The following is a 15,547-nucleotide window of genomic DNA, read 5'->3' on the forward strand; positions in this document are numbered from 1 at the left end:
TCTGCCATACACATTTTACATACTGTAGCATCACTCTACCATTGTCATCCAGGTACATCCTCCATTTATCCATCATTCGATAAATTCCTACAGCCATGATCAACATTTCTTTTAAATGTAATTGCAAACAGCAGCCGGTAATAGTTAATTGAGTTTTGTGAATAAAGCGCAATCTAAAATGTACAAAGAAAGGAGGTGTGTAAACAACATGATCACACTGGAAATCGGTGTATTAATTTCCACCTAAATTGGGAGCCAGTGCGCCGAATTCCAGAGAAGCGGCCACATGCATCAAATTGCATGTACTGTGCCTGTTGATCTCCAGCTAGCAAGATACTACAATTGCAAAAAAAGTAAAAGAAAGATTAGATGTAGGGTTTAGGTTAGGAGTATATTAAAGGTGCTATACATGATTTGTTTCATGGAAATCTATGCAAAAATGTTTACTCTCCCTGAAAGATATCACTAAAACAAGTGTCCTAAGATGTCTCACCAGTCTCTGTATCAGCTCTAGACTCAATCATTTTTCACGTTCTCATAGGCTACGTTCACACAGTCAGTATTTGGGATTGACAACCGCATTTACTTACAGGTGTGAATATTTAAATGTATAAGCACTCAAAACAGGTCATTCAGCAGCTGTGTGAACGTGGCCATAGTATTGTAGTTGCAGCGAATTACTTAGGCTTACTACCATTTTTATGCCATGTTGCTCAAAACAGTAGTCAGTTGAGGGCGCTATTTTGCTGCTGTTGTTTTTGACAACCATTTCTGCTCATGTCTGTCTTAAATAAATGTGGTATCTTTGGAGTGTGGGGTTTTGGAAAAAAGGGGCCGTGGCTAATCCACGCTCAGCTTGGGGAAATTCTAGAACGGCTAAAAACGCTTACAGCACCTTTAATGTAATTACTACTCAAATGTTTCTGAAAACTGGACATGTGGTGCCTTTTATGTCACATCTAATCCAATGTTTAATTCGTATAATGATCGTTCAGGTCTTGTGCAGTGCATCGGAAAATTATGTTTCATTACAACACATTACACAATGCATAATAACAGTTCAAGTTAATGCACAGAGAAATAAAAAAGTATATTCAATGTAAGGACGCCGCAGTGAGAGTTTTTAACGGTTAGATTACCCTCTGAGTAAAAACAAATAAATAAACGCAGTTATTATATCATCTACCCCAATTCTATGCCAGTGCTACCAAATTACTTACTTGATATAGACTCCTCGCTGCACTTCACATTCATGGTTGCAGTCTTGATGCTGACACTGTTATTGGCTGTGCAGTTGAACGTGTTGCTCACTTCTGGATTGAGACTGAATTGTAGGTATTGTTCACTGCCGACATAAAGTCCACTCCAGCTGTAGGATGGATTCCTATCACCAAGGACCAGACACTGAAGATGAAATGTGCACATGTTTTTTGACTGCTGCCAGGTAGAATTGGACTTAATCTGTACATCTCTGATGAGATCTGTGGGAGGAAAGACAATCAACCAAATGGCATACATAAGCCAATGGCATGCAAAAAAAAGACAGGCAATGTAAACAGTATTTACTTATTATATTTATTTTCATTTCTTGAATGTTGTTTTAGTATTTGCCAATTAAAAATGTAATGGTATTGAAAGAAAATATCAAGAGATTAACCTTACCATGCACATGTAGCACAATACATTTTGTTTCATATTGTGTATGGTGTCCTTCTGCAACAATGGAGAAGATTCCAGAATCCTGGAATTTAAGTTCTTCTACTGTTAAACTAAGATCACTCAGATTCATCCTTAACCTTCTGGCAAATAATTTAGGGGTCAAGATTTTAAGATTACTTTCATAATACTCCGCAAAGACTGTCTCATTTAATTTCCATTGTACCAGAGTATAATTTTCTTTTGGATGATCAAGCATTAGATGCAGGGAGCTCCCAACAGCTTTATGTTCAATGTTCACAGCCTTTGAATCACCACATGACCCTACAACACAGAGTAAACAACGTTGGTTACATATTATTTACAACAACTGCTTTATATTACTAAATTGCTGCTCTTTTAGTTTGTCATTCAAAATAATGTGTCCACAAACACCAGTCTGACAACAAAAATGACCTCAACAATGTCAACTACCCATAAGAAAGGGAACATAGAACAAGGGCAAGTAAAAAATTTGTTCACCATAACCGAGACTTGACTGCCCCCATCTAGAGCATCTTTAACATACAATGCGTCAGCAGAATACACTCTAACACAACAGACTTTCTCTGTTCTTGTTTCTCGTTTGGCGACTGCGTTTCTAATTGCACCTGAGGCCTGTACCATGAAGCAGTGGTGTCATTAGGCCTGGGCTTCCGGAGCTTAAGCCCCGGGTCTTTTGATCCAATTCCAATAATATATTTGCACTCCGATTATTTACCCTAACGGCATTGCTGTGCGATTATATACAGACGTCTACTTGCGTGTCTTGCAATCATACGAATGCACCGCTTACTTCGCACGACTCCTCCCCTTATCAATGTGTAATTTCAGGGTTTACATATGATATATTCCTGATAGGCTATTTTGAACAATCATCTAAAGCATTGCCATCACAGCTGCATTATGTCCAGTATATTTGTCCTGCAACTTTTAACGACCAACTAAACTTGATTATCATCTAAAATTAATTTTAGTGTCATAATGCAATTTACATTTTCTGTGGAAGCTCAGCAAATGCGATCGGAGGTAAAGAGGGTTCGATTTAAAATATTTAAAAGTTTTAAAATGTTCAAAAGATAGTTTTCTGAAAGTGAACTCATTGGACAAATAGTTCTGATAGTTTATAGTCTTGAAAAACGTGCAGAACATTCTGAGAATGTAATTCAGCCTTTACTTTATTGTCTACAGAACAGGGAAAGGCTAATTTAAATTTGTGTTAAGAAAAGGCTTATATAGGTCTAAAAAAAATGTTAGTTTGGTGATTTTTTTATTTTTTTATTTAATGTTTTTTTTTCGTTTGGTACTTTATTTAATTTAATACAGGGAATTTTGCCGGCATTTTTTCAAAAGTAAACTAAACAATAATTTAATAGAATTGGACTATATGTTAGTGTTCCAAAAAAGCACACTGAAGCTTTTCTCCTAGTATTGTGTATTTATTTTTTATTTAAAACATCTTTGTGCATATGTTTTTTGTATTATGGGCTAATTCCATGACTGCCGCTATTATTTTGAATGGTGTGTAAAAGCAACTTTAATAAATAAACAGATGTCTACCATGATTAAATGAATCGTAAACAGTGGCCATTCATTTGTTCTCCGTGCACTTGTTGATGTGCATGATACGAGATATTTGTGTTGGCACTCCTGGAAGTGTTATGTTAGGGTTATAGGGTTAATTGGCACTCCTGGAAGTGTCATGATTACAGCATCGGATCAATATGCAGTTCAGATCAATCCATAATCACGTACAATAAATTGGCTTTCAAGGATGTAGGCCTATACCTTGTCGTCAGGATTAACACAGGCAACGATTGGGGTAAATTCTGTCATGTGACACTATATTTTTACGTTAATGCCAATTTTCTCGACAAAAAGTTGTAAAAAATATAAATATAATATAAAATAAATATAATATTAATATAAAATATTATTATAATTTTTTATTCGACAAAGTTATTACTAAAATAATATTTTCATAAAATGCAAAAGCATAAAATTTTACTTTGTTCTGTAGGCTCTGCATTTAACTTTAATTTAAAGAAGCAGCAGCAGAATAAATGATTCTATCAGTATACAGTATAGTACCTACTGATATGTTGCATCTTTAATTTGCTACTTTGCAGAAGAGAACAGTAGGCCAATTAAAGACCTAGAGCAGCAGCAGACAGGGGCAACTGGTTGGACCATTACTGATTTAGGAGACCCAGACACAGGCCCTAAACAAGTAAAGCTACCTCAATATCCCCTCGAACGTTTTGGATTGCAAAAAAGGGCCTAGTACAATATGATGGAGACACAAGGAAAGAGAGGGACAGACAACAAAGAGTACAATATGAGGGAGACACCAGGAAAGACAGATAGACAACAAGTAGTAAAGTATGATGTAGACACCATGAAAGACAAAGAGTATGATGTGTGTTAACAGAAACCAGTAGATACAGGAGTTGTTACTGAAACGGAATAAAGTGTTCCTCCAAAACATACAAGTTGTCAGTAATGCATTTAGCTGTATTTTGCGCTTGGGGAGCGGTGGGTCTGTGTCTGGGCTAAGCCCCTAGTCTCTTCAAACTCTAAAAACGCCCCTGCCATGAAGGTCGCTTAACGAACTCAGGGTTTCAGGATTGTTTTCAGGTTGACAAATTCAAACCTATCCAATCAGGCTTAATTGGTACCATGATACAGCTCATCAACTTTTCCTGTTAACTCAGGCTACGATCATGACTATAAGATTAGATTACGCGCTCGTGCACATGAATGAGTGACGTTTGCAGCGCACAACCAATCGTGTGTGAGAGAGCGATTCACTTCTCGCGAGAGACTCAGCGGGATTTACCTCTTGCTGAAAGCTGATGATTATGAAAATAAAAATTTTAATTCATTTAAACTGTGCACAAGACATTGTTTTAATATATATATATATATATATATATATATATATATATATATAAAATTAAAATTTACACTGCTCAAGAGTTCAGCATGAAATCAGGAAGACTTAAAACACATGATTTAAACCTTACAAGGGATAACTTTAAAATGATGAAGCAATTAAAGACATTTACACAACGCGAAACAGCGGCAAAATAATAAATAAATAAATAAATATATAAATAATTAAATGTGCGATGAGGTATACAAATAATTTAATAATAAATTATTTTAATAAATTAATTATGCAAAATAATACAATATAAAACGGTTGGGGAAATGCAAAAATATTAAAGGAAATGTAAAAATGAAAGTTTATTTTTAATTCTATATTTCTTAAATTATTCATTTATTTCTGTATTTATTTTTCCTTCATGCAACATGTTAATGAGAGGATGTCAATCAAACATCAGTAGGCGGAATTTATGACACCATTGGCTGATCATGACATTAATAAGGACAATACCGAATTTTCACAATCAACCAATTAATAAAAATTAAGCAAAGAATCTCGCTTTTATGATTTTCCAAACTATTCACTGCCTCGCGGAGCGACTGCTAGACCTCCTCTTCACCATGGTGAAACTGCAAACTCTACTGTTGACATCCTCTCATTAGCATGTTGCGGGAAGAAAAAATAAATAAGGAACAGCATACAGAAATAAATCTATGATTAAAGGTGAAATATGTAACAATTTTCATGTAATATTCACCTTTTTTTTGCCAATGTGTGAACGGCTTGTAATGCAACTTAAAAAATGAGACCATCCCGGACTTCCTAGGTTGCTTATTAAAGCCTGTAGACTGATTTTCATAGGAAGGGAGCGGGTCGCTTTTGCCGGGAAAATCCAAAGGATGTGATGTTTATGCGTGCTCCCGAGAGCCTTGCCTCAGACAGTGATAGCTTCTCTTCTGCTATTCAACAGCGACAACAAACTGCAACACTAGGTAACATTATCTTAGAGATGGAATCCAGCAAGTGTCCGGCTCCCAGCACAACACAGACTCCTACACAAACTCAGAGTAAGCCAAAAAAAAATAAAAAATCTACTGAATCCTGTCTGGCTAAGCGGGAATGTGATCGTGGTCGAGCAAAAACTAGAGTGAACATCGGCAGGGCATTTGATTCCTGGAGGGACCTCCGTTTGGTTTTGGGGATCAAAACCGACCCTGAATTGGTGTTCTTCTTATTGGACAGGTAAGTTTACTTAACTGCAAAGCATGTGAAATATAGTGCCATGATCTGTGTAATTTTAGCTAAATTGATCTTGCCTGCACAGTAACTGTCATAATCAATGTTAATCTGTAATTATTCAGCAAGGTAAACTACAATAACACATGAAATGAATGCTAGACAATGTTCAAGATAATGCAAAAAGACCCATTTGTGTGATGAAACTTGGTTATACAGAAAATATATACAATCTATTATGATAAAACAATAATGCATCGATATATCAAAATGACAGTTGTGATGGAATCACATCAATACTGAATTGTCTCAACATATTTATAATGTACAGCCTTTTTATAAACAGCTACTGTCATCCACCAAATTTAGCTAACAGCTATTGATAAAGCTGGCTAGCTAGCTAATGCCAACATAGGCTATCCTATAAATGCAGTCAATGTATCAGTTCACTTAATGGCCACAGGTATCATTAATAACAAGGGTTTCTGAATCTTACATACTGCACCTTTAAAGGAATATAGAAATGTGGAATAAAAATAAACTTATTTTTGCATTTCCTTTAACAATTTGCATTTCCTCAAACATGTATTTATGTTTCGTATTATATTATTTTGCATTGATTGGTGCATTTATTTATTTATTTGTTCAGGCTATTTATTTGTATATCTCCTTGCAAATGTTATTGTTTATATATGTATTTATGCAAGAATATGCAGATTTATGTATTTATTTAATTATTGTTTTTGCAGGTTTCATCCTCAAACAAGAACTCACAGGCTTAATAATTTTAAAAGCTTAAATTTATTTAAAATATAAAAGCTTGTATATTTTTCAATTGAAAACTTTATATATCATTAAAAACTATTACAACTAAATATAGGCTACTCTTGATTACAAAACAAACTATAAAGACTATAAAGATGAATACTCTCCCTAAGTTTATTTTCCATTTTCAAAATCTACCAGTTAGTATATCAAAAAGTGTTTTTAGACAATGGAATAAACTACTTTGTAAATATATATGGGATACTAGGAAACCTAGAATTAGTCTTAAGATTCTTAAGTTGTCAAAAAGGCTCGGAGGACAAAAATTCCCAAATGTAATAAATTATTATAAAGCTGCCCAAATTCAGCCTGGATGAACAAAGAATCTAAAGTGAAATGGAGGAAGATGGAAATGTATCAAATGGGGGAATCTATTGGTATATCCCTGTTAAAGCAACAAATTTAAATTAATAGATAATATTTGTATTAATAGTACTTTTAGAATTTGGTTTGAAAGATATAGTTAATGTACAAGAAACTGCTAAAGATCCTGATTTCATGCCAAATAGATGAGTTAATACATTTACGTTTTGGGCAGATAATGGTCTGCAAAGATATCAGCAACTGTTCGCTGATAAAGTAATGGATACCTTTTCAAACCTAGCAAAAAATTATAAGCTTCCAAATTAACAATTTTTTAATTATTTACAGGTAAGATATTTATTAACAGAAGTTAAAGTAAAAGAAATAAAAAAGGAAATGCATCCATTAATAAACTGTATATTGATACATGCAATACAACTAATCCAGTAAAAATGTTAGGAATTTTAAAGAGTGCACTTGAAAGAGATATACAGGACATTCTGAATAAAATTATATGTAGGTGGGAGGATGAATTAAAAATAAAAATTAGTCAGCAAGACTGGAAGAAATATCAGATAATACATTACATACTCAATCCAGTGTTTAGCGGAAACATGCTTGGAAGATACAAATGAGATTTTTTATAACGCCTGTTATTCTTTGTTTTCTTTCTTTCTTTCCTTTTTTAACGCCATGCCAGCTTCTATGGCTATATTCGTGGCAAGAGCCAGTTTAGTTATTCAAGAGTAAAACTAAAAAAGGTGTTTAAGATTTTTTCTAAAACCCTTAAAACTAAATTTGGATTTACTTGGTTAAAAACCTTTTCAAAAGTGTCAACAGAATAATACAGGTTCCTCAAGTGTGTAGAAGCGTTACAGTCCAGTAAGACATGTTTAATGGATAGTGGGCTCTGACAGGATGGGCACTTTGGTGAATATTCTCCAGATAGTAAAAATTGGTGTGTGAGCCTTGCGTGTCCTATCCGCCATCGAGTGTAAATGACTTGATTCCAACAATTATTAAAAGGAAATACACGTCTTGTCCCAACAACAGGATTTAGTTCCCATAATTTTTTGGATAAACATTGATCTCATTCTGACTGCCATTAGTTTTTAGTGTATACGTTTAATGTTGGTTTTAGGTCTGTGAATGGAATAGAGCATTTTACTGGTTCTGAGGATAATGCTTCTTTGGCAGCTCTATCTGCTTGTTCATTTCCAGAGATTCCTGAGTGGCCAGGTACCCAGCAGAAAATAATACTAAAATTCTTTGATTCCAGAGATGACACTTTGTTTAAAATCTTCACAATTGTTGGGTGATCGGTTCTTATAGACTCCAATGCTTCCAGACATGATTTAGAATCAGTAATCATTAAAAAGGATTTCTGTGTAGCAGTCTCAATGAACATAGTGCTAGTAATAAAGCATTTGCTTCTGCAGTAAAAACTGAACTTTGGTCGGGGATATGCCTTGACACAGTTGACTTGTTGCAAAGGCTGCTGCCACTTTATTTCCAGATTTGGATCCATCTGTATATATTGGGATATGTTGTGGGAATACTGCTCTTATATCCAGGAATTGTTGGTAAAATTCATTCAGATGAGTTTTTGATTTTTGGTTTCACATTAAATCCAGATGGATTTTAGGCTTTTTGAGATCCCATGGGGGGATTTTGCAAAAATGTGTCTTCTCCAGAATGTTTAGATCCACTTTCAGATTCTCCACATGGGTTTTTACACGTAGGCCAAATGGACGAATGTGACTTGGTTTTCTTTCATATAGTATTGAATGTTGAGTTGAGAAAACTACTGGATAGGCTGGATTTTCTTTATTTGTTTTCAGTTTGATTGCATATTGTAGGGTCAGCTTTAGGTGTCTGATTTCCAAGGAAAGTTCATTGGCTTCCACATATAAACTTTGAATTGGTGATGTTCTGCATGCTCCTAAGGCCAGTCGAATACCTTGGTGGTGAACAGTATTTAGAAGTTGTGTATATGATTTCCTGGCTGATCCATAAATGATATTTCCATAGTCCAGCTTTGAGCGAATCAAGGTTCTATACAGATTCATAAGAGTTGAACTGTCTGCTCCCCATTTGGTTTTGGATAAAACCTTTCAAAGGTTCATAGCTTTAAAACATTTCTTTTTCAGTAATTTAATATGAGGGATAAAAGACAGCTTGCTATCAAAGTTGATACCAAGGAACCTGTTCTCTTTAATGACTTTGATGGGGACTCCATCCATAAACAGCTCTGGTTCATAGTGTAACGAACGAAGCTGACAGAAATGCATACAGATGGTTTTTGTTTGTGAGAACTTGAAACCATTCTGAGTTGATCAGGAGTGCATTTTGTTTATCTTCAGTTGGATTTTTCGCTCGATAGTATGCATGTACTTGCTTCTGTAGCAAATGCAGATGTCATCTACATATAAACTACAAGGAACATCAGAACCAGTGACTTTCGCAGTGCTGTCTATTTTAATACTAAAGAGAGTTACTGATAGAATACTACCTTGAGGTACTCCAAGTTCTTGTTTATGTAGATTGGACAAGGTGTTTGCTATCTTTACTCTAAAAAGTCTGTTCGATAAAACTTTTCCAATGAAGGTTGGCAGGTGACCTCTAAAAGTCATTCGATACAGATCCGTTAAAATGCCATATTTCCACGTCATGTCGTAGGCTTTCTCCTGATCAAAGAAGACAGCTACAACATGCTCCTTTCTAATAAAAGCATCACGAATATAGCTTTCAAGACAAATAAGATGATCTGTAGTGCTTCTACCTTTCCTGAAACCACATTGGGCTTTACTTATGTGATGTTCAGATTCCAGTACTCAGACCAGGTGATCATTGACTACCTGTTATTCAAAGTAAATACAATACCATGGTAAAAGTGGATTGTTGGAGAAATTGTGGAGAGAAAAAAAGGCTAATTACAGTCAAATTCTATATGAGTGCTCTAAATTGACAACTTATTGGAAGTGATTAGACTAATATTTAATAGTTAATTTAATATTTAACTGCACAATAGAAATACATGAAAAAAAAAAAAAACCTTATTTTGGGTAAAATGCCATTGTCCTTAAGAAATAAAACTGAACAAAATATATGTAGGGTAATCAGAATAGCAGCTTTGAAATGGATTACAAAAAATTGGCTTAAACCAGAACCCCCACAATTTCAAAGATGGAGAGAAACGATTTCTGAAATATACCAAATGCTGAAAGTAACATTTAAAATTAATAATAAAAGTCAGGAATGTGAACATAAATGGGATTTACTTAAAAATATTATAAATTAATTTAGATTGTTTCCTTCAGATTCTTGAATTTTAAACAAAATTAGTTAAAATACGAGGTATGATGTCCTATCTCATTTAATATATATATACATATATATACACACAGGTGCTGGTCATGTAATTAGAATATCATCAAAAAGTTGATTTATTTCACTAATTCCATTCAAAAAGTGAAACTTGTATATTATATTCATTCATTACACACAGACTGATATATTTCAAATGTTTATTTCTTTTAATTTTGATGATTATAACTGACTAAGGAAAATCCCAAATTCAGTATCTCAGAAAATTAGAATATTGTGAAAAGGTTCAATATTGAAGACACCTGGTGCCACACTAATCAGCTAATTAACTCAAAACACCTGCAAAGGCCTTTAAATGGTCTCTCAGTCTAGTTCTGTATGCTACACAATCATGGGGAAGACTGCTGACTTGACAGTTGTCCAAAAGACAACCATTGACATGTTGCACAAGGAGGGCAAGACACAAAAGGTCATTGCAAAAGAGGCTGGCTGTTCACAGAGCTCTGAATCCAAGAACATTAATAGAGAGGCGAAGGGAAGGAAAAGATGTGGTAGAAAAAAGTGTACAAACAATAGGGATAACCACACCCTGGAGAGGATTGTGAAACAAAACCCATTCAAAAATGTGGGGGAGAACCACTACGCACAGACGTATGCAAGACATGGGTTTCAGCTGTCGCATTCCTTGTGTCAAGCCACTCTTGAACAACAGACAGCGTCTGAAGCGTCTCGCCTGGGCTAAAGACAAAAAGGACTGGACTGCTGCTGAGTGGTCCAAAGTTATGTTCTCTGATGAAAGTAAATTTTGCATTTCCTTTGGAAATCAGGGTCCCAGAGTCTGGAGGAAGAGAGGAGAGGCACACAATCCACGTTGCTTGAGGTCCAGTGTAAAGTTTCCACAGTCAGTGATGGTTTGGGGTGCCATGTCATCTGCTGGTGTTGGTCCACTGTGTCTTCTGAGGTCCAAGGTCAACGCAGCCGTATACCAGGAAGTTTTAGAGCACTTCATGCTTCCTGCTGCTGACCAACTTTATGGAGATGCAGATTTCATTTTCCAACAGGACTTGGCACCTGCACACAGTGCCAAAGCAACCAGTATCTGGTTTAAGGACCATGGTATCCCTGTTCTTAATTGGCCAGCAAACTCGCCTGACCTTAACCCCATAGAAAATCTATGGGGTATTGTGAAGAGGAAGATGCGATATGCCAGACCCAACAATGCAGAAGAGCTGAAGGCCACTATCAGAGCAACCTGGGCTCACATAACACCTGAGCAGTGCCACAGACTGATCGACTCCATGCCACGCCACATTGCTGCAGTAATTCAGACAAAAGGAGCCCCCCCAACTAAGTATTGAGTGCTGTACATGCTCATACTTTTCAGTTGGCCAAGATTTCTAAAAATCCTTTCTTTGTATTGGTCTTAAGTAATATTCTAATTTTCTGAGATACTGAATTTGGGATTTTCCTTAGTTGTCAGTTATAATCATCAAAATTAAAAGAAATAAACATTTGAAATATATCAGTCTGTGTGTAATGAATGAATATAATATACAAGTTTCACTTTTTGAATGGAATTAGTGAAATAAATCAACTTTGATGATATTCTAATTATATGACCAGCACCTGTGTATATATATAAAAAAGGTGATGCCTTCCTTTCTAGTTTATTTGAAATAAAATATAACATGTAAATTAATGAATTACACATGTTATTTATAGAATGTTGTGAATGGTTATTTGATATGGTTATTCAAAATAGCATTGTTTTTCTCTTTCTTGATGTACAATTTGTACATTGTCTTTAGTAAAAAAATAAAAAGCATAAAGGCTACTATTGATTAATTAAAAAGCACTTGGAATCCTGTATGCAAATAATTGGTATGCAATAAGACGTATTTGTTCTTTTTATAAAAGACATATTTTGTGCACTGCTTATACTGCTTATATTATTATAACTTCAAGAAAATACTGTATGTTCATCTCAAGTCCATGAAAGAAAGAAGGGGTTAGGGTGGCATTCACCTATGGGCCTTTCCATAACAATCTTGATCTTTTAATATTTTAAAAACAATTATTTTTTGCAGGTATCATATTAATCCATTTTACTGGCTGTTTTATAGATAGCCTAATATATTATGTTTATATTTATGCTATGGCTAAAGAGGGTAAATGAAAAGCAATTAAATTTTAAATAAAATACAACACTATCTGCTGAAAATCTACATTTAGATTCTCAAATAAATAATTTATTATGAAGAGTCGATTTTGTGGATTTCTAAGATTTTATTTGTAAAGTGTGCTTTAAGAGACATGGGGGAGTGACTTGATTGCATCAGAGATGTCATTTTACTCGCAGCTGATTGGTTTAGCATCTGTTAGCGATCTGTATGTCAGAACGAAACCTGCTACAGAGCAGGTTAGCCGTGTGGCATAAATTGCTATGGGCCCTGGTTGGAAATTCAAGCAGAAAAATGATCCAAAACAAACGTCAAAATCAACACAAAAATGGTTCACTGACCACAAAATCAAGGTTCTGCTATGGCCATCCCAGTCTCCTGACCTGAATCCCATAGAACATTTGTGGGGTGAACTGAAGATGAGAGTCCACCAATATGGACCTCTGAATTTGAAAGATCTGTAGAGATTCTGAATGGAGGAATGGTCTCAGATCCATTGCCAGGTGTTCTCAAACCTCATTAGGCATTATAAGAGAAGACTCAGAGCTGTTATCTTGGCAAAGGGAGGTTGCAAAAAGTATTGAATAAAAGGGTGCCAATAATTATGGCCAATGTGCTTTGGAGAAAAATATCTATTTAATAATGAGATTTTCCCCCAGTTTCGATTATTTTGTTTGAATCAAAACAAGCAAGTACAACCCCCCAAATATTTATACCATTATCAATGGAACATGTAAATTCTTCATACTTTAACCCCCCAAATGTTCAAGCCAAATCTGCACCCTTGGTTTCACACAACCCCTTCCACCCAAAACACTGTACTGTTTTTCTCATATCCATTTTTACTACTTATTTACTAACCTCAGTTCCAAATCATTCGGGATAGTGTTCAAACAAACAAGCAAACAAAAAAACAAACAAACAAAAGAAATCAGGAATAGAATTTCGCAAATTGGTGAAAATCGAATCATCCTTGCTTGTAAACTTCCAAGTCTGTCGTGAATACTAATTTGACACCTAATCATGATAGAATCACCTGTTACCTATCAACCTGTTACCTATCAACATTTGGAATTTTTCACACAGGTGTTTTTTTAACATGCCTTAACCTTCCCAGGAGTTGCCAAATTCCAAATTTTTGGAATGTGTTGCAGGTATCCAATTGAGAATGAGTGTATATTTACATGAAAACAAAGCTAATTAATATTTAAGTTACTGAATAGTTGAAACATGTTTTATCTTATCTTTGCAATTTTTTTCAGTGGAATACAAGTAAAAAAAGAATTAGCAAATCTGTTTTTTAAAATGTATTTATTTACATTTTACACACCTATCCCAACTTTTTGGAATTGAGGTTTCTATTGGTTACACCTGTATAAACACTGAAAGTGAACCTTGAAATAAACTCTTGATGTTTGATTACTACATTTTCTATAACTGGTTGCAAAAGATAACTGATGACGCACATTTTCTAAAGATAAGGTTTGAGGCTTCCTGAGCTGAACTGCCTTGTAGCCTAAATGACATATCAAATTATGAAGGAAAAATGCAATACATTTGAACTTTAAAATCATTTTCAGAATTCATTTAATTAAACCTGCATTTCTTTGCCTTAACCTTCCATGTTTATATATATATATATATATATATATATATATATATATATATATATATATATATATATATATATATATATGTATACACAGACACCATTATTAAAAAAAGGACATAACTGTAATGCTACTAGTTCCAGTGGAAAAAGAACAGTTTTAAAAGTACATTTGTCTCTTTATCCTTAAACAAATTGAACTACAAATAATGAATTGTTACATGTTGGTAACAACTTTATCTATGAAATAAACCTGAGCAATTCTTCTAGTTACTTACCTCGAAGAAGGAAAAACAAAATAACTCCAAAAATAGAGCAGCAGGACCCTCGAAAGATGTTCATGTTCAGAAGCTTTCTGAATTATTGAGACATCAGATACAGTGAAACTGAGAAGAGTGAAAACTGACTTCCTCAAACTCACTTGCTCTGCTGTCTTATTCTGTTAATAATCTGAGTTTCTTGTAAAGACAAAAAGTGTGCAACACAAATACCACATAACAAAAAGCTTTGGTGGCAAGACCTTTAAGAGACACCTCTTGAAAGTTGTGCATCTGAGACTTAGTGGCTTTATTTGTTCTAATTCTAGCTGCACCTCCCACTAGGGTCTGGTGCAAGAAAACATCTCTGTTAAGTGGAACATAACCCTGGTTCCCTGAGTGGGAACGAGATGCTGCATAATCGCTATGGGACACGTCTGAGTGTCACGCCCTTATACAATCATACCAATTTATTGGCTGATGGCGCCAATTTAATGACACCCCTAGGAAGCTACATCACGGGCTCCATAAAGGCGCTCGCTTTCATGCCATCAGATTTTTCTGCAGGAAGGCATGAGCCTATGCAGCTGCTAGAGAGTATGCTACGCAGCATCTCGTTCCCACTCAGGGAACCAGGGTTACATTCCACGTAACCGAGACATTCCCTTTCGTAGGAACTCGAGCTGTGTAATCACTATGGGAATTATATACATTCATGCCAAGTGAACAGTAGCTGCCAACTGTCTAAGCCCATGTGGCAAGCAAATAGCGTGAGCTAAAACATCTGAATAAAAAGAAGGAATTATGAGTTTACTCCTGTTCCAACAGAGAGAACCAGGGAAGCAGGAGTCAAACCCTCGTCCAGATTATAAAATCTAACAATGTATGTAAACGTATGCGGAGAGGACCACCCTGCTGCCATACAAATGTCATCCAAGGACGCACCTCTAGCCAAAGCCCATGAGGATGCCATGCTCCTCGTAGAATTCCTGAATACCAGACTCGAATACACAAAGGCAAAGGTAAACCGCACGCTTCGTAGGCACTCGAAATTGCATCAATAAACTAGTGAGACAGTCTTTGCTTGGACACCGAAACACCCCTGTTGCGGCCATCAAAGCACACAAACAGCTGCCTTGATTTACGCTACTGGCTAGTATAGTCAACATAAACTCGCAGCGCCCAAACTTTAAGTTCCTGCAAAAATTCCAACAATGTACGGACA

General features: G+C 35.3%; 1 protein-coding gene across 4 annotated transcripts in view; it reads right to left on the reverse strand.

Annotated features, from left to right (window-relative positions):
- Window positions 1-14,634, reverse strand: part of si:cabz01074944.1 (uncharacterized) — a 37,149-nt gene extending 22,515 nt beyond the window's left edge. For 2 of the 4 annotated variants that reach the window (XM_051719385.1, XM_051719403.1), the window contains exons 1-3: window positions 14,344-14,633; window positions 1,663-1,980; window positions 1,221-1,481 (exon numbers count right to left, since the gene is read on the reverse strand). In XM_051719385.1, the coding sequence (XP_051575345.1) occupies window positions 1,221-1,481; window positions 1,663-1,980; window positions 14,344-14,407 (643 nt within the window). In that variant the 5' untranslated portion in view covers window positions 14,408-14,633. Of the gene's footprint in view, window positions 1-1,220; window positions 1,482-1,662; window positions 1,981-14,343 lie in introns of all 4 variants that reach the window. The other 2 variants (XM_051719394.1, XM_051719376.1) reach the window with 2 other exon arrangements.
- Between the last annotated feature and the right edge of the window lie 913 nt (window positions 14,635-15,547).

Source organism: Myxocyprinus asiaticus, chromosome 2 (genome assembly GCF_019703515.2).
Source record: "Myxocyprinus asiaticus isolate MX2 ecotype Aquarium Trade chromosome 2, UBuf_Myxa_2, whole genome shotgun sequence".
Classification (NCBI taxonomy): domain Eukaryota; kingdom Metazoa; phylum Chordata; class Actinopteri; order Cypriniformes; family Catostomidae; genus Myxocyprinus; species Myxocyprinus asiaticus.